The 22,985-nt window shown below is 46.8% G+C and overlaps 1 protein-coding gene across 5 annotated transcripts in view; it reads right to left on the reverse strand.

Moving 5' to 3' along the window:
• CELSR1 (cadherin EGF LAG seven-pass G-type receptor 1) overlaps positions 1-11,551 on the reverse strand; it is a 163,591-nt gene extending 152,040 nt beyond the window's left edge. For 4 of the 5 annotated variants that reach the window (XM_064422106.1, XM_064422103.1, XM_064422105.1 and 1 more), the window contains exon 1: positions 8,671-11,484. In XM_064422106.1, coding sequence (XP_064278176.1) covers positions 8,671-11,353 — 2,683 coding nt within the window. In that variant the 5' untranslated portion in view covers positions 11,354-11,484. Of the gene's footprint in view, positions 1-8,670 lie in introns of all 5 variants that reach the window. The other variant, XM_064422107.1, reaches the window with a different exon arrangement.
• Positions 11,552-22,985: the final 11,434 nt, after the last annotated feature.

Here is a 22,985-nt window from a genome sequence, read left to right on the forward strand (position 1 = left end):
AGAGCATCCAGCAGCTGAGGGTAAAAGCCAGAGTGCCCACACTGCTGCTGAAGCAGAGGTGCCCACGCACAAGAGCCAGAAATCCTCCTCTTCTGCACCCTGCAAGAGTGAGCGTGATCCTGTGGCTTATGGCACTCACCAAAGACATGGGAAATGTGAGTCCCACAACAGCTTGTGAACCTTCTTCGGCTCCTCTTTAATGTACAGCACAGTGAGAGCTCTTAGATCAAGGGCTGGAGCCCAGCCCATCTCTGCCCTGCTGAGTGTCCTGATCGCTGCGCTGAGTGAAGTGCCCAAGCTGTAGTGGGATGGTATTTCAAGTATTCCCACTTTACAGGACACTTAACTGCCTAAAACAGAATAGGGCTGCAGGGAACAGGCACCTACAAGTGAAATGCTCTAGCATTTGCTGGTTAGGTCCAAGTCCTCTTACCAGATCTAAGGCATGAAAGGTGCCAAATGCCTCTCCCTAGTCACTGCTGAATGGTGCCTGCAGTGTCTGGAGGCTGCTAAAGCAAGAAATGCACTGGTGTGGGACAGCTTTCTCATGATTTAAACTAAATTCACACAGCCAAATCAATTTTAAAGCTAAAAATCAGAGCTTGGATGTTCAAGGGTCTCCTTTAGAAACTGAGCCAGCACAAACACTGCAAGCACACAAATAAATGAGAGGCTGAGCTGGTTCCTGGAAAGTTCAAAAGTGCTGTGACAGGAATTCAATGCAATAAGCTCAGTGACTTGCTAACATCAGTTTTGAATAGGATCAAGGAGTCTGATCTGTGGCTAGTCAAAGGAAAGAACAAACCCAACCAATCCAGCACATCTTTGTGTCCATGATGTGTGCCTGGTGGCATGGCAGCTACAGAGATACACCTTGAGTACATTAGCTTCCAAACCTAACAGCCCCTTGGGATCTAACAGCAAGGACAGACTGCTAGGTGCTGGCCATCACATCTTGGAAACTCAAATCTAACAGCATAGTCCTTGCTTTGCCCCTTTTGGTGAGGTCCAGAACCTTCTGCTTCTTCCTAGAACTGGGCTAAGCCCACAGACTCCACGGCAGGCAGGAGATGCCATTGTTGACAGCAGTTGTTAACAAGGGATTTTTCTTTTGCCTCCTTTAAAAAGCATTGAAATATTTTGACCATATGCATCATTTCCAAAAGTGCTGGAGACCTGATGGAATGTGGCATCTATCACATGTCAGGCAATGGTGTTGAAAACAGATTACTTTCCTTTGTTTGTGATAAACATAACATGTCTATGTTTATCATGTGGTCCCCTGAGCATTTATTAAAGGTTTGCTGTTCCATTTATTTGCTTTTTTTGTGCTTGGCAAGAGTAAACATTAGAATAAATATGAAGGTGGTTACAGCTTAGCAGCATTAATGACTTGTTGAAACAAAGTCCAACAGTTTTCCTTTCTCTCCAGCAAATCCTATTTTTCTGTGCAAGTGCTTTTTTCCAAGTGCAAAGATCATCCTTCTGAAGTATTTTTAAATTTTCTTTCTTTGTTGAATGCCAAAACCCCATAAAAGCATACTTTCTCCTTCCATTCACTCAAACCCTTGACAATATTTAAAGCATATCCTAACATTATTCATGGCAAAACATTTTCCTCTTTGCAAATTACAGCCTCCCCCATCTTTTCTATCTAGTCTGCTAAGCCTGTTACTACAGGTAGTTTGCTATAACAGAAATAAGTACAACCATCACTCCAAAAGAAAACAAACCCTTCCGTTCTGGCACACACATTCAGGGTGGGTTCATCCCACTGAACCTTGGCCACCTAACAGCAAGGCAATCAGCCCCAGTCAGTCATTTATTTCCCTCTTTAATCAGTGGGGCGAGATGGACATTTCCAGTCAACAGCCCTCCTGCTTATCAACCAGTCATGGCTGCAACCTACATTTGAAGCATTTCAAGAGATATCAAGAGGATGATATGAGAGGATGATCATGGTACCAGATAGAGATCCGACCATCAAAGCCAAGCTGTACCTTTGATAATGCTGTTTTCAATCCAACAAGATCAACATACTGTAATTCATTCTCAAGCAAAGCCTTAAGAATTTTTTAAAAAAAGCATTAGGCGAATCTCAACAGATTGCAAAATTTTTGATAAAGATTACATTCTGCCCCTTTTGGAAAACTGTATTACTTCTATAAATAGTTCAGTGTTTTTCAACACTGGAAAAAGAGCTCCGTTGGTGTTGGGGGGGAAATAATACTGTCACTTGTCACAGAAATACAAAGTGGTAAAATTTAATTTAATTTAATTAGGTCTCAGATGTCCTTTGTTTCAAGTGGACAACCACTGTGAAAAAATCTTTGAAGAACTGAACTTCTTGTCAACTTGTTCTGTACTTTGATTTATGCAATCTTTTGTACAACTAGTCTTAAAAAAGGAGCAGACAACAAAAAACCCTATCCTTCAGAAAAGGCAGTACTACCATGCTTGTTTCTTGAATGGCAAAGTAGATGTCAGAGTAGACAGGACTACTATATTACCTAAAAACATCATAATTCCCACAGAAACCAGGACAGAAAAACTGTAACATGGAAGATTGCCAAAGACTGTCATTAGATCTGATCTGAGTATCTTCAGCTCTTCTAACCCTCCTGCATTTCCTAAATACTTTCCATAGATATTTTTGGAAATGCAAGTCAGTAGGTCAAAGGAAGCCAAAAGAGATAGTTGCCCAAACCCTGTAACTTAGGCAATACTGAGGTAAGCAGGTAAGCTGTGTTGTTATCTCAAGTACTCAGACATAGTGCTTGTCCTCACCAACTGGCTCTCAAACCCTGAAGGCTTAAGAAAGAGAGGTTGAAGGAATGGAGAGCACAGATCTTGTGTCTTGGCATTTGATCCTTCCCTTACTCATCCTCCATGCATGAGCATTACTGCTAGAGTTGCCTACACTGCTGAATATTGAAAAGGTGCTTGCACACAGGTTTAAAAAGGTTTCTGCTTCACATTTAGTTGTTTCCTGCTCCATCTTTCAGAGCAGTCATATTCCTAGGGTCTTTGGGGACAGTCTCACCTGACCCACAAGGGAATTGAGGGGCCCCAGTGAAACTGCAAGTCAAACCAGTGCCCAGAAATTGCTGTACCCAACATAACCAGATGGATGTGAGCTCAGCTATGGCAGTGTGTGCATATGGTGGTTCCAGCAGCTGCACATCTGGCAGAACTGGAACCACCATCATAGCTGAGGCATGCTCTCACAGCCCCTGGACCCATGAACTCTGAGCACCCAGCCAGCCCAAAGACTGGAGACAACTTGTCAGCTGCAGGGGTGTCTGACAGACCTGCTGCACACTGAGGAGGAGGCAGATGATGACTAAGTCACCCCAAACCCTCCATGAAGATGCTGGGAGCTACCAGGGTGGCAAGATGCTTTAACCAGACTGATTGAAATGTGAGGATGTCTGGGTTCCTATCCAAGTGTCTGCTAAGGGTCTCAATCACCCTACAGAAGAGCAGTGAGCACACTACCTGCTTCACCTAATGTTGCACTTTAAACCTCACATTATGTTCCTCAGTCATGGGATGTCTTGAGAAAATTTATTTAACTCCAAGATGGGAGACAGCAATGGATGGGAGTTCCAAGGTATTAAGTATATACACTGAAGGAAAATGGGCCATTCAATGAGCAGATGTAAAATGATAGCTTTATCAGCAGCCAGACACTTCCTCAGGTAACACCTGGGATGTTGGAGATAATGAAGTATAAAATCCCACTGCTTCACATCACCTACTTTCCCCACCACTACCTCTGCTGCAGGTTTACTATCATGCTAACATCGAAACTTAGAAAACTGTTCCTGTATTCTAAACAAAGGGTTCTTTTGCCATTACCTGGACAACATGTCAATGTTTATTCTGTATTTGGCAGTTTGCAGCAGGCTCCACAACCCCAGTCTAAAACAATTCTCAAATGCCTGACCAGAAAAACAGAACAAGTGAGGATTCTTCTGAATTCAGGGGTGCAGGTCAGAAGGAAGAATACTTCAGTGATGTCTGAGATGGAAGCAAATCACAAGAGAATACACCAAGGAAACCAATTCTTTAATATACCCTGAGGCTTAAAAAGCAATCAAAAATATAAACCAATTACTAATCCAATTTTTTAAAAAAAAGTTATTACAACTATCTCCTCATTTGCAAATAATGTGAAAATGAGAGGGAGAAAAGTTTTCAAGGTAATCCCACAACCACACTTCTCTACACTTAATTTCTTTCCCATGCGACTTGTTACCAAGTAAAGCCTATTAGATCCTTCTCACTGTCATATCTCATTCTTCTTTTACTTTCTCCTTGTTACCATAGCTTCTCTCTTTCCCAGAAATAAACAAGAAAAGTATCAACATTTTATTTATTGAGAGACAGAAGATACCTTTTATCTCATAAAAAGTTACTTTGTCAAACTTTGCTAAATAATTTCTCCTCATTGTGCTACATGTTTTCCTGTCTTTTGAAATAAAAACATACCACTCCTATGAAGCCCAGGAATGAAGTGGAAGGAAGCCTGTAGGGAAGCAACAAAGCAGCCACAGCTTTTTATCAGCTGGAACACCTCATGCAGCTGAAAACAGAAAGTCACATTCCAGTATAGACACACATCTATAATGCTGCAGCATGAATTAGAATATGGAACCTATATGGAAGCAATAAAGGATACAGGTAGCTACAGCAGATCCAGGAACTACCCTAGCTTTAATCGATGGTCACTGCTCTTGACTGGCTATTTTAGGAAAATAAAGGTAAGTGTTTAAAGTCACCACTCCTAGCTATTATCAATCATCCTTCATTTCAGTCCCACCAAACACACCACACAAGGACTGGGGATACAATCCTGCAGCTTTCTGAGAAGGGCTGCACAAAAGTATTGCATCATCTGTATGGAGAAGGCACAGACCTGGAGATTCAGGATCATCAGCACTAATGACTTTTAAATTACAATAATAATGAGGGCTCCTTATGAAGCTCTGAGTAAAAATTCCCAAACTTGATTATAACTCGAACAAGCTCTATGTTAATTTATATTTGCTGATAGCCAATAACCTCACTGAATGCCACTGGATATTTAAAGCTAAAGAAATGTAAAAGACGATGCTTGAGCTTGCACAGTCCTCAGAAATGCTCGGGTGTCTATCCCTCACTGCCTGAGGTGCAACACCTTCCCAGAATTGTATATTGTATGTTGCATAATGATATTTTACATTTATCTGCACCACGCAAAAGCTGTAGCATCCAGCCAGTTTGGGTTTTGTGTGCACTGCTGGTTTAGGCTGGGTTCCCAGAGGAGTTTGCACACAGATCTATTGTATCCCACCGAGCTGTCGTTGATGATAAGTGGGACTACTTGTGGCAACACAGCCAAGCAGGTGCCAGCAGTGTTTGCAATGTGATACCCAGGCAAACTTGTGTAACATTTGTGAAAAGCTGATGCTCATACCAGCCTCCCCCCCACTGCCCCAGCAAGAACTGCAATATAATGTTTAACAAGCAAATGCAAGGTGACTTCAACAATGTTTAACCCATTTTGGACCAAATAAATCCCAATTTAACATTATGATGAACATCACTGTGGACAAAAAGTAATCATATTTAACCATCCTGTCAATTAGTAAAACTAAGAAATCACAGACTGTTGGCCACCTGTTTTAGAAGGTCAGAGTAAAATCCTGCCTCTCCTGGAAAGTAGGGGCAGGATTTCAGCGGAGTCCAAATTAAAACAACAACACAAACGTGTTGTTAAAACAACACAATGTGCAGATATGGAAATATACAGCTAAAGCTCTGCCTTTCTGTAGGAAAACCTTGAAGGTACACTAGCAAAAGGAGAATATTCTTTTTTAAGGGACCCCTGGAGCACTCCTGGAACAGCTGCATGCAAAAGGGGTCCGGTTTGTTCACTCAGAGGGCTCTGTGCAACAGGCACAGGCAGAGGGACACCCAGAGAGATTCACTTCAAAAGAGACTGACTTCAAAAGCTCCTTCCCAATGCAAAGCAAAATGCTAATATCGCACCACCCACACTCCTCCCTGCTCTGCCCGGGTCGGTTCCTGCCTGGCTGGGGGGCACAGCCCACAGGTACCCCACAGCACCCAGGCAAGGGCAGAGCCACGCACGCCCCCAGCCCGCCCCAGCTGCTCGCCACCTCTGACAATGATGACACGAAGCTTCTGACAGCTTTATGAAGCCTATTAGCTCCATTTGCTTGTTCTTCACGATTCTTAAATTTTGTTTATAAGGAGAAGGCAAAAAATTATAGTGTTTATTTGAATGATCCCCAAGTGAAATGAAAGAGTGCTGCGTTTAGCCACGTATCAGTGTCTCAAAGTAACTCCGTGGAGTAGCAGGGCTCCTCGCTAGCACTGCACACACTCACATGCCTCTGCTGCACAACACATCGCTAGACAGAAATAAGATTTTCATAGCACCACTGTTATTTCCGACTCAAATAGAGATCAAATCCCCCAAGTTCATAAGGAGTTCCAGCCCTTCCCTGACCTAAGAGCAGCTGTGAGTAGCGGAGGACTTTGTGTTTGTCTGGGTTGAGAGGTTAATGGCTACTCCACAGACACGTTTTTTCCAGTTAACTGGCAGGTCATTTTAGCAGATGATTTGCAGGTGTTACGCAACACTTAGAGATAACCCTGTGGAGTACTTCTGTCTGAGCTTCTTCTCTGTCTCTTTTCTTTTCTGAACTGCATCAGATAAATCAGAGAAACCAGGCAGGTGAGACTTTCATGGACTAATCACACGACAAACTGCCCTTCCAATTTCCACACAGCCAACTTCTCCAAATAAACGTCAAGCGTAGTTCAGTGCTCGTTAAAATTACCTTAAAATCCTAGCCATAAAAAACTTAAGCATTTTAAATATCTCAAGACATGCAACAGACAGTTCATTTTGATGAACATCACAGCACAGTTTCAAGGATCACACCTTCACAAAACATGAAAAGGATGCTGGAATAATCAATCTCCTGCATAAGAAAATAGGTCTTCACTCCTACCTGAGACTTCACCCACTTGAACCATGCAAATCACTATCCTGAGAAAGGAATCATCCATGCCAGCTATTTTTCTGCACTGAACACACTCCTCATCTAGCCTAACAACTTTTCCAAGCTTTGTGCTCCAAGATGAGTGCTTATCTTCTGCTACCAGATAAAGAGCTACTGGTTCAAACAGACAGTGACCATGCAATCATCTGCACCTTAATCCAAATGTTTTTCTTTAAGGTCACAAGCCTACTTTCTGTTTTTCCTACTAGTTCTCACAGGACACAGAAACCTGCAGATACCACATATCTGCACCCTAGCATTTTGGAAGAACCAGGAGTGGCTTTTCAGGGGATACACTGCAGCAAAATCAGTCAGCTCAGTTAATGTCACTTTCATTTTTCTGAAGAAAAAAGAACCTCAAGCCTGCAAACACAAGCGAGAGTGTGGCTCACTTTTCCGAGGCCTTGCTGCACACTGTGGCCACTTTTATAGCAAAACAGTTGCTGCTGGGATTATGCCACAGTTTGATTATTATTTCTCTAATCATCTCCCCAAGTGTGATTTTACATACCTAGTACTTTGAGCCTTTTTTTCTAACAAAAATAACACAAATCTTAGTTTTAGTCAGCAGAGAGAGGCAGCAAGAAAACTATCTGGCTAAACCTTTGAAAGTCAACAGAAATATGGGATCAGGTCCACAGTAAACTTTATAGAGTGGCACCTGAAGAGGAAATTACTCATTGCACAATTGATGTCACAATTAGAGGCATAAAAGGTAATTCCATGATAAACAAGCAACTGAGCAGAAAAAGATAATATCCTAAGAGTGTGTTTGTACTCAAATAAAAGTACATATTGGACAATATGGAATAGTCTTCACACACACACACAGACAGAGGTTCTCCAATGATGTTAATGCATGGCAATCCTCCTCTCCCTGCCTCCCTCCCCGTAACAGCCCTGGTTTGGGGGCTGCATTTGGCCAATATGTGTCCCCAGTGCCACTAAAGCAGCTCCAGTGCCATTAGCCATGTCACACAGCTATCACACAGCCACAACTCACTGCTTTCAGAGCTGCCATTTCCCACAGGAGTGCATGTCAGCAGTGCAAACACAGCAGAACATCCACCTGGCCCACAGCAGCTCTGGGCTGAGGTCTAAGGAACTACCAGCCAAACCTCTGGGTACACAGAAGGGAGTAAACATGTTTTGTTGCTGAAAAGGCAGACATATCAAATCTCAACTTTTTAAACCGAAAAATAGAGGGAGGGGAGACAACAGATACCTGTGCATTCCCTACATCTTTGCAAGTTACATCATTTTCTACCTTTATGGAACCACATCAGAAAAGTTCCAGCCTCAGTACCAGCCTCAGTACCACCTCAGCTGAGGGGGTACGCTCCCTTCCATGCACACTCATATTTATTTACCCTTGTGATCCACGTTTACTAAATAACTTCAAAGCACCACTTCAATCCACAGCACACAGACTTGATAGATTTTTGTGGTTCCTCTCCAAAAACTTCACAGATAAATTGCTGCTTCAGGAAGCCAAGAGCTACACTCTAAACTGCAAGTGTGTTATTTCTGCCCATGCCCCCATACTGGTCTGACAAACAAAATCATGCACTCAAAAATCATGCTTGCTTACCTGAGACTGACACTTTCATAAGGGCTTCCAGGGGTCTGTTGTTGTCCAGATCACGACTGAGTTTGAGTTCCCCAGTGACAGAGTCCAAAAGGAGTAAGTTTAATTCATTGCCTTGGACAAAAGTGTAGGCCAGGCTATCAGACACATCAGGATCGTGAGCTGGGATCTTGCCAATCACGCCAGAGGGAAAGCTGTTGGACTTGTTGGTCACGTAGTTGTTGAAGAGGATCTGGAAGTCCTGCAGCACGGGTGGATTATCGTTCTGGTCCAGGAGGCGGATGTGCACAGTTGCTCGGCTCACAAGAGGCGCTGAAGTGGCCTGCACCACAATAACATACTCTGTCCTGCTCTCATAATCCAGGTCCATTAGGGCTGTGAGGTCTCCATTGAGCAAGTCTAGTTGGAAGACCTCAGGGATGTTCCCCTCTACAATCTGGTACATGATCTGTGCATTGGTCCCCTCGTCAGGATCAGCTGCACTGATCCGTGCCACAATAGAGCCCACGGGGCTGTTCTCCTCCACAAAGATATCAAATTCATCCTTCTCAAAGACAGGGGGGTTGTCATTAATGTCCAGCACAGTCACCTGGATGTCCACAGAGGCCTTCAGTGGCGGGCTGCCCCTGTCCACAGCGAAAGCCCGCAGGCTGTAGACAGCCACGTTCTCGCGGTCCAGCTTGCGCAGCGTGCGTATCACTCCAGAAGTGGGTTCAATGTAGAAGTCCCCATCTCCATCGTCACCACCTTGGAATGTGTAGAGGAGACGGCCATTGAGGCCCGAGTCACGGTCAGTGGCAGACAGCTGCAGGACGCTGGTGGAGAGCGGCACATCCTCAAAAACCGAGCCCTGGTAGCGGTCGCGCAGGAAGCGGGGTGCGTTGTCATTGGCATCCAGGATGAGAATCTCAACGTAGGTCGTGTCCGATTTCTGGGGGATACCATTGTCGTGGGCTGTAATGGCCAGTGTGTAGGAGGCCTGGTCCTCATAGTCCAGCTCCATCAGGGTGGTGATGGTGCCTGTATCAGGGTCAATGCGGAACTGGGGGATATTATCGTCCAAAATATAAGTGATTCTTGCGTTCTCCCCTGTGTCTTCATCAGTGGCACTGATGGTGACAATAGAGGTGCCAATGGGCTTGTCCTCACTGACACTCACTGTGTAGTGGGAGCTCTGGAAGACTGGGCGGTGTGTGTTGGCATCTGTGACATTGATGAAGACCTGGACAGTGTCAAAGCGAGTGCCATCAGAGGCAGTGACTGTGAGTACATACTGCCTCTCTTGCTTGTAATCCAGGGGCAAGGCCAGTGTGATCAGCCCTCCTCCACTCTGACTGGTGATGGCAAAACGGTTCCTGGTGTTGCCACTGGTAATCTGGTAAGTCACAACACTGTTAACGTCCCTGTCCACTGCTGTCAGCGTCAGGACACTGCTGCCCACAGCTGCATCCTCGTTCAGTCTGAGGTGATACACCTTCTCTGTGAACGTGGGATTGTTGTCGTTCACGTCCAGGACAGTGATGGACACGCTGGCTGAGGAGGTCATGACCGGCACACCGTGGTCCCTGGCCTCCACCCCAAAGTGATAGTTTTCCACAGTCTCTCGGTCCAGCTCCGCAGCCACAGTGATCCACCCCGTGCTGTTGTTGATTTGAAAAGGGAACCCAGAGTCACCTGCTACAGGGGCACCTCCAGCGGATGGTGCCATCTCTATGAGTTTGTACTCCAGGCGGGCATTCTCTCCAGAGTCAGCATCCACAGCCTGGATGTGCAGCACCGAGTAGCCCAGAGGAACATTCTCCAGCACAGTGGCCTGGAAGGGAGTGCTCACAAAGATGGGGGCATTGTCATTCACATCTACAACCTGCACTGACACCATACCACTGGAGTTGATCAAAGGAGGTCTGCCCCCATCCTGGGCTTTGATCCGCAGTGTGTACTCCCGAATAGTCTCATAATCCAGAGGGTTGATGAGGTCGATGGCGCCAGAGAAAGAGTGAATGTAGAACTGGCCTTTCAGGTTGCCACTCACAATGCTGTAGTGCACCTGGGCATTGCTGCCCCGGTCCCGATCTGTGGCCTGTACCTGCAGTATCTGGCTGTTCACTGGGGCATCCTCTGGCACCTGGACCAGGTAGCGCTTCTCACTGAACTGAGGGTAGTTGTCATTCTCGTCCTCTACAGTGATGTGCACCATCGCTGTGGCACTGCGCGGTCCCGGGTCCTTGCCCTGGTCATTGGCTTCCACCACCAGGTGGTACTCAGAGACCTCCTCACGGTCCACCGAAGCTCGGGTCCTCACAACCCCGGAACGCGGGTCAATCTCAAAGACTCCGTCGCCAGCTCCTGGCTCCAGCAGGCGGTAGAGCATGTTGGCATTGGCTGGGGCATCACCATCAGTGGCACGGATGGTCAGCACCTCATAACCCACCTCCAGGTTCTCCCGGATGCTCTCCCGGTACTCGGGCTGCTCAAACACCGGCTCGTGGTCGTTGGTGTCACTCACAGTCACCGTCAGATAGGTGGTGGCCGAACGGCGGCGTGGGGAACCATGGTCCGAGGCGGTAACCTTCAGCACGTGGGTGTCCTTCGTCTCCCGGTCAAGGCTGCGGGCAGTGACCACACTGCCCGTCTCGGCGTCGATGGTGAAGTAGTCGTTGGAGCGCTCGTCAAAGAGCGCCTCCATGGAGTACGCCAGCCGGCCGGCTTCCCCCTCGTCAGGGTCCTGGGCCCGCAGCACGATGACCGCCGTGCCGGCCGGTTCGTTCTCGGGGATGGAGACCTGGTAGCTGGGCAGCTGGAACTGCGGGGGGCTGTTGAGGCTCCGCGCCCGCCGCGCCCCCCGGCGCCCGCCGCCCTCCCTGCCCGGCGGCGGGGCGCAGCCGGCGGCGGCTCCGCGGGGCTCGGCGGCCGCGCGGTGCCGGGCGCGCCGCGGGCAGGGGCCGCCGCTGCCGCGGGGCCCGCGGGGCTCGGCGGGCGGAGCGCGGCGCGGCGCGGTGCCCGCAGCCCTCAGGCGCCCGGCGGGCGGCAGCGCCGGCGGCTCGGCGGCGGCGGCGGCGGCGGGGCGGCCCGCGGGCAGGTGGAGGAGCGGGGCGGCGCGGGGCGGCCGCGGGTCCCCGCCGCCTGCCGAGGCCAGGGCGCAGAGCAGCGCGGCCCAGGACACGCAGGCGGCGGCGGACAGCAGCCGCGGCATCTCCGGAGCTCAGCGGGCAGCGGGGCCGGGCAGCGGGCTGCTGCACAATCCATCCACCCGCCGGGCTGCCCGCCCGTCCGCATCCATCAGCCGCCGGCCCGCGCCCCCCACCGCCCTCGCCTCCCGGGCACCGGCGGCCTCAAGCCCCGCGCCCCGTCCCGGTCCGCGGGCAGCGGGCTGGAGAGCTCCAACTTTTCCACCTTAAACTTTGAAGTGAGTTCAAAATGGCTCCTCTCCTCCTCCTCCTCCCGCCGCCGCTCCCCAGAGGGCGATTAGCATAAACCTGCTGCTTCTCTCCTTCGCCAAAAAGAAGAAAAGAAAATCAAATACCGAGGTCCCCCCCGCGGCGGGGCCGGCCCACGGGCGGCGCGGTCCCGCGTGGCTGCGCGGCACGGCAGAGCCACCGCGCCTCGTCCGTCCCGTCCTGTCCCGTCCCGTCCCGCTCCAGCCTCCCGGCTCGGCTCGGCTCGGCTCGGCTCGGCTCCGCTGAGCAGCGCAGGCTGCGCGGAGCGCGGCGGGCGCTGCCCGGGGCGGGGTTTCCTGCCGGCCCCGCCCGGCCCCTCCCGGGCGGTAGCGGGGGCCGGGCCGGCTGCAGCCCCGCGGGGCTCCCGCTCCGCCGCCCCTCGGCGGCCGGGGCCGCTGCCGGCTCCGCGGGGCCGGTCCCGGGCGGGTCCCGCTGCGGCTGCCCCGCGGGCACGGAGCTCGGCGGGAGGCGACTCTCGGCCGCTTCCCCACGCAGCAGCCACCTGTCGTCCGGGACGGATAAGTCCAAAGTTAAACAGAAATTCATTTAAACTCGTTTTATTAAATTCTCGCTGTGGAGAGGGGAAAAATAAAGTGAAACTACTTTCCAGGGCAAAATGAGCACCCTGTGGGGGCCCGAGGGGGCTGCCGGTGTCCCGGCGCAAGGTCTGCTGCCTTGCTCTGAAACACGCAGAGCAGCCGGCGGGACCTGGAGCCTTGAGTTAAAGATTTCTTTGGGGCAATCGCAAATAATGATAAACAGGACGCAAACTTCTGTGGGAAGAAGCAAAGCTCAACTCCCCATGAAAATGTTGCACTGGTGATTAAGTCAATTATACGAGTTTATGCTAGTTACTGCGTGTCGCGCTGCTTTTCCCTTAGCGATGTCGCCTCCTGAGCGATGCTCCCGAGCCGCATCCCCGCGGCTGCAGTGGCCCCTGGCGGGAGCGGCGGGAAGGGCCGCGGGACGGGATGCGGGATGCGGGATGCGGGATGCGGGATGCGGGATGCGGGAGCCGCCTGCGGGGCTCCTCCTGCCTGCTGATCTACAGAGATCCCGCATACAGGAACTCCACGCAGGAAGAAGACACAACGAGCAGCCCAAGGTTGCCGACTGGGATTTCGCAAAACTTTGTTACTGGTCGGAGCTCGGAGGCAACTTTCTGAGCGATGTGTCACGGTCGGTTCGGGTCTTCAGCGCTTATGTGAAGACTATGAATAGAACAGAGTCTCTCAGTGGCTTTCATTCCCTGAAATACGGGAAGGGAAGGGAAGGGAAGGGAAGGGAAGGGAAGGGAAGGGAAGGGAAGGGAAGGGAAGGGAAGGGAAGGGAAGGGAAGGGAAGGGAAGGGAAGGGAAGGGAAGGGAAGGGAAGGGAAGGGAAGGGAAGGGAAGGGAAGGGAAGGGAAGGGAAGGGAAGGGAAGGGAAGGGAAGGGAAGGGAAGGGAAGGGAAGGAAGGAAGGAAGGAAGGAAGGAAGGAAGGAAGGAAGGAAGGAAGGAAGGAAGGAAGGAAGGAAGGAAATCAACCACCTGGATAATTGCCAATATGTCCATGAGGAAGAAAAAGACGTTTTTAAAGTGGATTTTTGGAAGACATTTTGCTGATTCAGCTTTACTCTATTTGAGATTAAAAAAAAATTTAGAAGCTTACTTGGCTTCTTGGCTTTCCATATCCTCTGATTAAAATGATTGCTCATGAAAAGAAAGTTAAAAAAATGAACATAACATTCGTTTATTGAGTTTGAGTGTTTGACCTGCTTTATACTCCAGAAACAAAGTCACTTGGTAGCTGGGTTAATCAATATTAACTCGGGATTTGCATAAGGAAACTTCAGTTTAAGTCCATACTTTTCTTGCTTCCCTGTATGTTTTCTTGCTGCTATGCTTAATGCCTAGAATTTGAAAAATAAACTCTTGTTATAAAATAATATATTTTCTTGGCCCTTCAAAAATGAGATCCAAGTAGATATTTCCAGACAAAATAGATTTGTAAGAAAAGACAGTTTAAACTTTTTTTCTTTTTATTGCAGTAAGAGGCCACAGTGAGTTGGGAATATACTGTAATATCTTCTGTATAAAATCCTCCATATTTTCCCTATTTGTATGACTTTCCTTCTATTTCCAGTCAATTTCATCTTGTTGATATGATATTTCACTCTTTTCTAATTAAATGTATTATCCCTATTGTTCCTTGCATGCATTACACCATTTGTCATATTATTTTACCATTAAAATAGATTTAAAATCCAAAATGGTGAATACAATTGTTACGACTGACTCACTGCTCTAGCTAAAAGAGTGGTTTCTGTAACACTCTGGCAACTCAGACGACTTTTCAGTGGTGAAATGACTCATGCCAGCTCCCAGAGTGCTCTGTATGGAAACAGGGGTCGCTGTTAGATCAGAGGTGGATCTGTTTCTGCTGCTGCTGCTTCTGTGGGTCCAGAAGAGCCAGAGAAGGCAACAGTGAAACAGAACATTTGGTAAAGGGGACTCAAGGTGGGGAACAAAAACAGAATTACAGGTCTCTCTTGTTTTAGCTGGCAGGTTTTTAGTGAAGGCTGATCCTTCAAAGAAAACCAGAAACTTTCTTTGTATCTGATTTTGCAGATTTTCTCATATAAGCTGTTCTTTTCCTATAGAAGAAATCACACTGACATCACCATGATGAGCAACGTTCATAAAACGTGCAAGTGGGTGAGGTTTTCTTTGACCCTTTGTTTCCTTAGTACCAATTGATGACATATTCATTTCACAGCTAAAAAAAAAGCTCTGTTTCAACTTGTCTAGGAGTGAAATATTTCAACTTTCTTTCCAAAGTGAATTAAAAAAAAATCTGAGAAATATATTAAAAAAAAGAGATGGAATTGTTACCCCACATAATTCAGTGCTTAGCTTAAAAAAAAAAGTAGTTAAGCTGTAAGGGATTTTCCTAAAACATGAAGTTTACAAGACCAGGGGAGAGATCAAGAATCATTCCTTAACTGGGACTGTAGCCCAGAGGAAGGCTTGTGCAGAGTGGGGTTGCCAGCATCTAGATCCAATAGTATTTTTAAGGTTGGGAATAAAGTGATTCAGTGTAAATCCATCCCTGTGGAAGAGGTGGTTCTATAGAAGGAGATGGAGCTTTTCTTATCTTAGCCCACCAGCACTTTGAGGAAAGACTTAAAAATTCACATTCAGTAATGCTGTGTTGAAATAGTTCACTGTTTTCTTTTTTTTAAAGAACAAGACTGGTGAAAAGCTTTTTTTGGCATTGGCTTTATGAAGTATATTGCAAAAAAGTGATATGCAGTATGTACCCCACCCCTCCAAACCAGGAGTTTTGTCTTCTAAACTCTTGCTTGGGGGAAGAAGAAAATTTATCCTCAATTTTATGTATCCATGCAGCACAACCTCTATCTTGTATAAGATCTCTATATACATAGTGTTTACATAAATTGATATATGTATCACATCTTCATAACTGCATTTATTCACTTCACAAATGCACCAATGATCTATTCCTGCTAAAGTAACACTTTGAGAAAATAATCTAAGAAACCACAACAGGTAGTAATAAAACAACCTTTAACCACAACTTATTCCACAACCTTACAATTTTCCAGCAACTTGAAAGAAACTGGATGTTTTGTGCCGCACATTAGAAGTGAATAATAATGGATTTTGGAGGGGAATGTTATTTATTACCTGTTATTTCAACTAAACTAACAGTACATTAAACATGAAAAAAACCCAAAACAAACCAAACCCAAATAACAAATAACTTGCTGGTTTTTAGAGTACCTGTGCTGGTTGCTGTAACATGCTACCCTCATGGCTGGGTGTCTTCATTGTCTGGGACTGCCCATCAGCAGAGAGCAACCTTCTGTGATCCCAGACAAAGCCTAATAAAAAAATGAAAGGGGACAAAAGAGGAATTCCTCAGTTTGGAAGGTTCTCCCTGCCTGTGGCAGGAGGCAGGTGGGAGCCCTGGTCTGTCAGGGCCATGCCAGCCCCGGCTCTCCTGGACAGGGACCACAGAGAGGATCTCTGCTCAGAGCTCCTCCAGGAGACCTCATGCTGCCACAGTGTGCAAGCTAGTCTGAGGACAGGAGCTGGCAGGATCAATGCAGTGAATTTAATTTGGATAAACCCAGGATTTTAGGCTATTTCTCCAATCACTACAGAAAGAAAGCATGAGAAATTTCCCTGTGAACTGGCATTTGGACTTCCAGTCCCCACGCGAATCTGTTCCATGACCAGCCCAAGAATGGTCAAATGAGCAAAAGTAATTTATGTTTCCACATTGAATCTGAGTTTATTTTAGAAATAGAAGAATTAGTTCAATCTCCATATGGTGAAATTTGATCCTTCCCCTACTGCAGGAACCACACAGGTTTGGAATAGTTCCAGAAAATACTTTTATTGCTAACATTCATTCTTTTTAAAGCCAAGAATGGATTTCAAAATCCTGGGATCCTTATTGCAGGAATTTTGTTCAAGGCTTCTTGGCTGTATGCAGCTTTTCTTTTCAGAAAGGGTAGGAACAGTTTTGAGCTCTCTTGGTGTTTGTTGTGGCAAATCATACTGTTGCCTCTTTTAAAATCCTCAGTGGATACAGCAGCGATTCGATGTTGGAACTTGTTTATTTCTTTAGACTTCATACCATCCATTTATAATTTACCCTAAGGAGCTCAGCCCCACCCTACTCAAACACTGCCTGTGAGTTTCCTCACTCTAAATTGGTTTGGGTATTTTCTCCCTCCCCATTTTAGCTAAAGGCTCCACTAGTTACAACATGCAAAACGACAAATAAACCAATAGAAAAGCAAATTTCATGTTCAAAAATTGTACAGTGGCCAAGAACAAATAAAAGCTGAATAAGGCTTGATTGTTACTTATGAAGAAAGTGATATGGAGAATAATTAACAGAAACATAGTCCTACATAATAACAAGCTCTGTAATGCATACTGTAACAAACTAATAAATAAAATGTGAGACTAATCATCCAGTTCAAATAAACAGAGGGGAAAGCCCCAGCCTGCACATTGATGTGTTTTTCTGTACTTTGCATATCTTGCCTATACATTAACTGAGGTACTGAGTGAAAAGCAAACACTTGGAAATTACTTTTTACTGTGGGTTTTGCAGGATTTGCCCTTTCTTTTCTCACAGGGTCTCACCTTATGATGTACAAACAGATTTAAAAGTCAGCTCTGTGGCTTTGCCCAAGAGTTTGCTGAAAGTTTGCGGTCAGCTCATCAAAATAAAGGGGCAGTAGGACAGATTTCCTCACTTTGCCAGCTCCTGTTGCTTAATCAGGGAATTAGGGGACTAGTTAATAAGAAAAGAGTCCAAAAGGGAAACACTGTCTTGGTAGACATTCTAGCTTGACTGAGTGATGGGTTTGGGACTAAACACAACACGTCACAAACAGCCTGATGTGGTCACCAGGGAGCAATTTCTGTGGTGCTACAAGGGCTGTGAGGAGCAAGAGGAGGACACAGAAGATGAGCAGATTAAGTGCTGGAGTTCAGGTACTGATAGAGATTTTTCTGGCTGTGGAGAAGTCTGCAGGGCTGCACTGCCTTGGGGTAGGCATGCTCTGCTTTTCATGGGAATATGGGGATACTGTTCTTGTACCACCATCACATCAGCAGCTACTCCTCAGTACCTACAGGTGGATGTTTACAATATGATGTTAGAATCCAGTCTGCTCCAGCTTCTCCCCTAGTGTTTCCTTCAACTCTCTCTAATATTTAGACACCCATTTCATATTGAAATACTCTTTTCTAGGGATTTTAATGCCTCCAAAATATTTCTTTTTCTGGAGTGATCTAACATTTTCTGAACTTTTTATGATTTATATATTGACAGGATTAGGCTTTTTCCTCCAATCTCTGTTATTTTGTCATTATCAATACCAAGCATCATCTGCCATTATATTGCCTACTTGCTCAGCACCAAGAGACTCTTCTCCAGAAGCTGGTTAGATCTGATGCCATTAGATTAGACAGTGCTGGTTATTTTTGTAGCACCTACACACCCAGCCACCTTCCTGCTGGGCTCCTTGCTGGCAGTAGGACTCTGTAGCCTGTTTTTCATGAGCTTGTCATGGGCTTGTTGGACACAGCAACAATTTCAGAAGAAAAGAATGGAGGAAATTTCTTTCAACAACGTATCAAAGACTATTCAAAGAGCTTCTGGTGGATGGGCATGAAGGTGGAGTAAAACAAGGACACTGTGACTTTGGTTTAACCTGTTCATTTTCTAGAAGTTCAATTGCTTTCAAAGACAAGGGATTTCAGCCTCTTAGGGAAGGAAACACACAGCTCTAATGAAACACTTGCAGGCAGGGAATTAGTTGCCCTGTTGGAAAAATAAAAGTTTTAACTGAAATGCTTAATGTGGGAATATGAAGTCAGCATAACAGGCTGCTCAGATAATGATGTGGCTGTTTGAGCAAGAGAAGGTGAAGTCAGCATTTAGCACCTCTCCTAAGCACTGTAGGATTTATATGCGAGATATTATGACTATTGTTATGTCCCCCCCTTTCGTAGTTTTATTTCATACCTAAAATTCAATGGAAAAGAGAGTCTTGTTTTCTAGTCCTGCCCTGGAACCACACTCTGCACCATAACCTCTTTTCATCTTTTCCCAGGAGACCTAGAAATAGTAATTTTTTCTCATAAATGCATTTTGTAACATATTTCTGAGCATTCATCGGCATCCCTAAGGCTTGGCAACTCTGAATGTGGAAAAATAGGAAGTGCTTGAAAGACCACTTTTAAAATCCTCACTAATACTGTGCTGGGCCCCAGTTCAGGCTCTCTCTGGCTCTGGGACAGGTACACAGAGACACCATGTCCATCTGCAGGCTTCCAGAGGGATCAGGCCTGGATTGTGTGCACTGCACTGCTGCTGAGCTCCCAGGCTGAGCTTTGCCTGTGCCAGCTCACCTCCTTGAGGCTCATGGTCAGCCCATGCCAGGCTGGGCTTTGCACAGCCCTTGGGACAATGTCCTGTGAGAAATTTGGACGGAGCTACCCTGTGTGTGTTGGGAAAGGTAAAAGGGCTGCTCTCTGGGAGAAGCCATGCCATACCAGCTGGCCTCTGTGATGAAAAATGGCCCCTGCCCTGATTTATTTCCCAGTTTAAACAAGCTGAAAGACAGATTTCACTCCAAGTGTATGAAACACATTGCATTTTCAAAATCTAGTATCTTAGCTGTTCTATTTTCTGCTGCTCTGCTTGCTGCTGTGCACCACGGTTCCTTGTCCTGCCTCTCCAGCAGCTTTCACCAGGCTCACCAGGCTCACCACTTACTAACAGACTCTGGTTGCTGGATTTCTTCAGAGATCACTCAGTGCTGTTTCATAAAGGAGAGGAAGAGCATTTGCACTCTTAATGAATTTAGTTGTCATCACTTGTCAGCTTTGTGCTCTGAGGTCTCTCTCAGGTAGCATAATTATCATTGTATTTATATATAGGTAATTATAATCTGGGAAGCAGTCCAAATTCTGCTTTTTAAGTACAATTGGTGAAGCTTATTTGCAGTGACTGGAACCCCCCAGCACACAGCAGCCTCCCTGGCAGCACCACCGTGGCTGTGGGAGGATGTGCCACGTGGTTGGATACAAGAGACCCTCTTTCCTGCTTAGTTACAGCCTGCAGTAATTTCCTCTTCTATCTGGCATGCCCCAAAACATCCTTATCTTCAGATATTCTAGCCTGAACACTGTAGTCAGGAGAAAGGACAAAAATTATCCCTGGTTACACAGGCTGGGGGAATGGGAAGCTCACTGGGCTGTCAGGCACGTGCTCCATCTCCATCTCTGCTGCCAGGCTGATTTTCCCTGTACCCACAGACATGGGTCTCACAGCCCTCAAAGAAACAAGAGTCACACAAGATGGTTTCCAGAGAGCAGCTTTGGAGTCAAATCCCACCATCAGCTATGCCACAGGAATGGTTTCACAGGGCTCTGCAGAGCCAGAAAGCCCCACTGCCACCCTGCCTGCTTCTCCTGAGCACTTCAGTAGTTTTGGGGTACAGGGGTAGTACTGGGCTGACAGCTGGACTTGATGATCTAAAAGGTCTCTTCCAGCCTTGATGATTCTATAATTCCTGACCTGACCTTCAGCTATAAATGCCATTTTGATGATTTCATTGTCCTAAGGGGCCCAAAACATATTTTCAGGTAAAAAAAATCCTCTGGGAATATCTCTAACCATTCCTACTGGAGTGTGCAGCATCACCCTTAGCTGCTGCCTCTACAGTTGGTTGCACCTTCTGCCATGTCATGTCAGAGAAATGCAGGGAGCCCTTGGGTTTTGCAGACTGTGGGTGAAACACTGGGACTCTGCTACTCATGCAGAGAGCATTGCTCTAACATTAGAAAGTGCTGATCTCCATTTCCACCCACAGTGGAGAAAATGAAATATTTTCTGAACTATGAGGAGGCTGAGAGACTGAGAAGTAAAAGTATTCCCACAACTGCCACTGTCACTGATGAAAAAGGTTGTCAAAATTGGCTTATTCTGAAAATTTTAGCCAAGAGAACATGCTGTCAGCACAGACTGGGACAGAGAATAGTCCTGGGGTAGTCATGGGGCATAGTGCTGGAGTGCTGGGAGTGCTGGGAGTGCTGGGAGTGCTGGGATGCTGGACTTCTCATGGGTAGATATCACTGGGTGCTAATGGGCTGTTTCTTAGGAAAGGGGATGAAGGGAAACCTTTGGTCTTGTTTGGAAGAGGAAATTCTCATATTCTTTCTTTGCTTTCTCACCCAACTGCATGCTGCATAAACCTGCAGATGCCAGAGATGTGTGAATATTTGGATTGCTGAAGGCATATCACCCTGTATCAGTGTTTTACTGTTCTGCAGCCAAGATTGCTTCCTGTCCTAACCCATGACCTCAACCTGTAGTCTTGTGACCTTCTGAACCATACAATAAAGATGTAAACTGAACTCACCCTTCCTACCTATGTAGAAGATAAGAAAAATAAATCACAACATCAAAAAATTCAAAAATCCCATCTCTAACTCATTCAAAATTCTTTCAAAAATCCCCATATCCACCCATTTTGCAGATTGAGGTAAGGCTGTCTTGGAAAGTTGCTGATTTTTTCACATACTGTAACTTTTGATCAGATGGTTTGTTCAGCCTCAAGGCAGCTTTTTTTTCTAAAATAGAGAAGTGGTTAGCGTTCCTAATCCATTGGTAGGAACTTGGTGGCTGTTTCTTTCAATGAAACATCTCTTCTCAGGTGAGTTCTGCAGTGTTGCTCCCTGGTATTGAGCATGGAGTGCAAACAGAGCTATTGGTGTCCTCCCAGGCAAAGTATTCCCAGGAGGAGGATGTCAGGAGGATCCTGCCCCTCTGCTCAGCACTGGGGAGCCAAACCTGGAGTGCTGGCTCCAGTTCTGCACTCCCCTGTACAGGAGACACGTGGATGTGCTGGAGACAGCCCAGAGAAAGGCTGTGGAGACAGCGAAAGGGCTGGAGCATTGCTCCCATGAGGAAAGGCTGAGTGAGCTGGGACGAAGAGAAGAGAAGAGAGAGAAGAGAAGAGAAGAGAAGAGAAGAGAAGAGAAGAGAAGAGAAGAGAAGAGAAGAGAAGAGAAGAGAAGAGAAGAGAAGAGAAGAGAAGAGAAGAGAAGAGAAGAGAAGAGAAGAGAAGAGAAGAGAAGAGAAGAGAAGAGAAGAGAAGGCTCAGGGGATCTCATCAGGTTGTACAGACACCTGAAGGGAGGGTGCACAGAGAGGATGGAGCTGGACTCTTCTCAGCAGTACCCAGTGACAGGACCAGAGGCAATGGGCACAAGCTGAAACTCAGGAGGTTCCCTCTGAACATCAAGGAAACACCTTCTCACTGAGAGGGTGACTGAGCACTGGCACAGGCTGCCCAGGAGTCTCCATCTTGTGGAATCTCTCTCCTTGGAGATACTCAAAGGCCATCTGACTATGGGCCTGGACAACCAGCTGTAGATGACCTTTTTTGACCAGAGGCTTGGACCAGATACTTCTGGAGGTCCTTTCCAAATTCAGCTAATCTGTGGTTCAAACACGTCAAAAAACAATGGGAAAAAAAGCAGGATAAAACAGGGCAAGGAAGATAGAGCCAGGTAAATTACTGAGGCAGAACAGAACAGAGGGATGAAACTGCCAGGAGAGAGCATCAGTTAGTGTTCCCTTTCTTCTGGCCCCATCTGAAACCAATATCTTAGGACTTAGTGAGATACAATGCTGCAGTAGAAAGTGGCTGCAAAGTGAAAAATCACAATAGTCTCACAATTTGGCAGGCTTTCTACCTGGTACTGAACTTCTCAGGATGGTTGTCATGGGCTGCAGTCAGCCTGTGCCAAGCCATCCCATCCTCCTGTAACACTGAGCTGGTGGAACCTGGAGCTGCTGGAAGAGCTGCCCAGTGTCAGGGCTGTCACTGCACTTCATCTCCAGGTACACAGGCTTCTCTGGGTGTGCTGAGGGGATGGCAGGGTGATCCACGAGATATGGCTGCTCCTAATGAAGCATTTTTCTGTGGTTTTCCCCTCTCCCTAGGAGTCTGAATCCCAGCAACTGGAGCTGCTTGCGACATGAGCTTGCAGTGCTACAGTGGTGGATCAGAAGCAGCTGGCGCATGGAGGGCTGGGTGCACCTTCCTGGCAGCCCTCACTGGTGCTGCTCATCTAGGTTGTTCTATTATCCACTGACAGTTTTGCTAATTGAGATATGCTGGGATGTGATAGTCACAGCTGGCATGGTGTCTGCTGGCAGGTCTGAGCCCAGTTTCTTTGCTTGGGTTGGATTGCCTCTGCATTCCTGTAACTAGCAGTGTCATTGCAAGGGTTCCTCTGGTGCTGTTGAGTTACCTGACAGCCACGCAGACCTGTTCT

Source organism: Passer domesticus, chromosome 5 (genome assembly GCF_036417665.1).
Source record: "Passer domesticus isolate bPasDom1 chromosome 5, bPasDom1.hap1, whole genome shotgun sequence".
Taxonomy (NCBI): Eukaryota; Metazoa; Chordata; class Aves; order Passeriformes; family Passeridae; genus Passer; species Passer domesticus.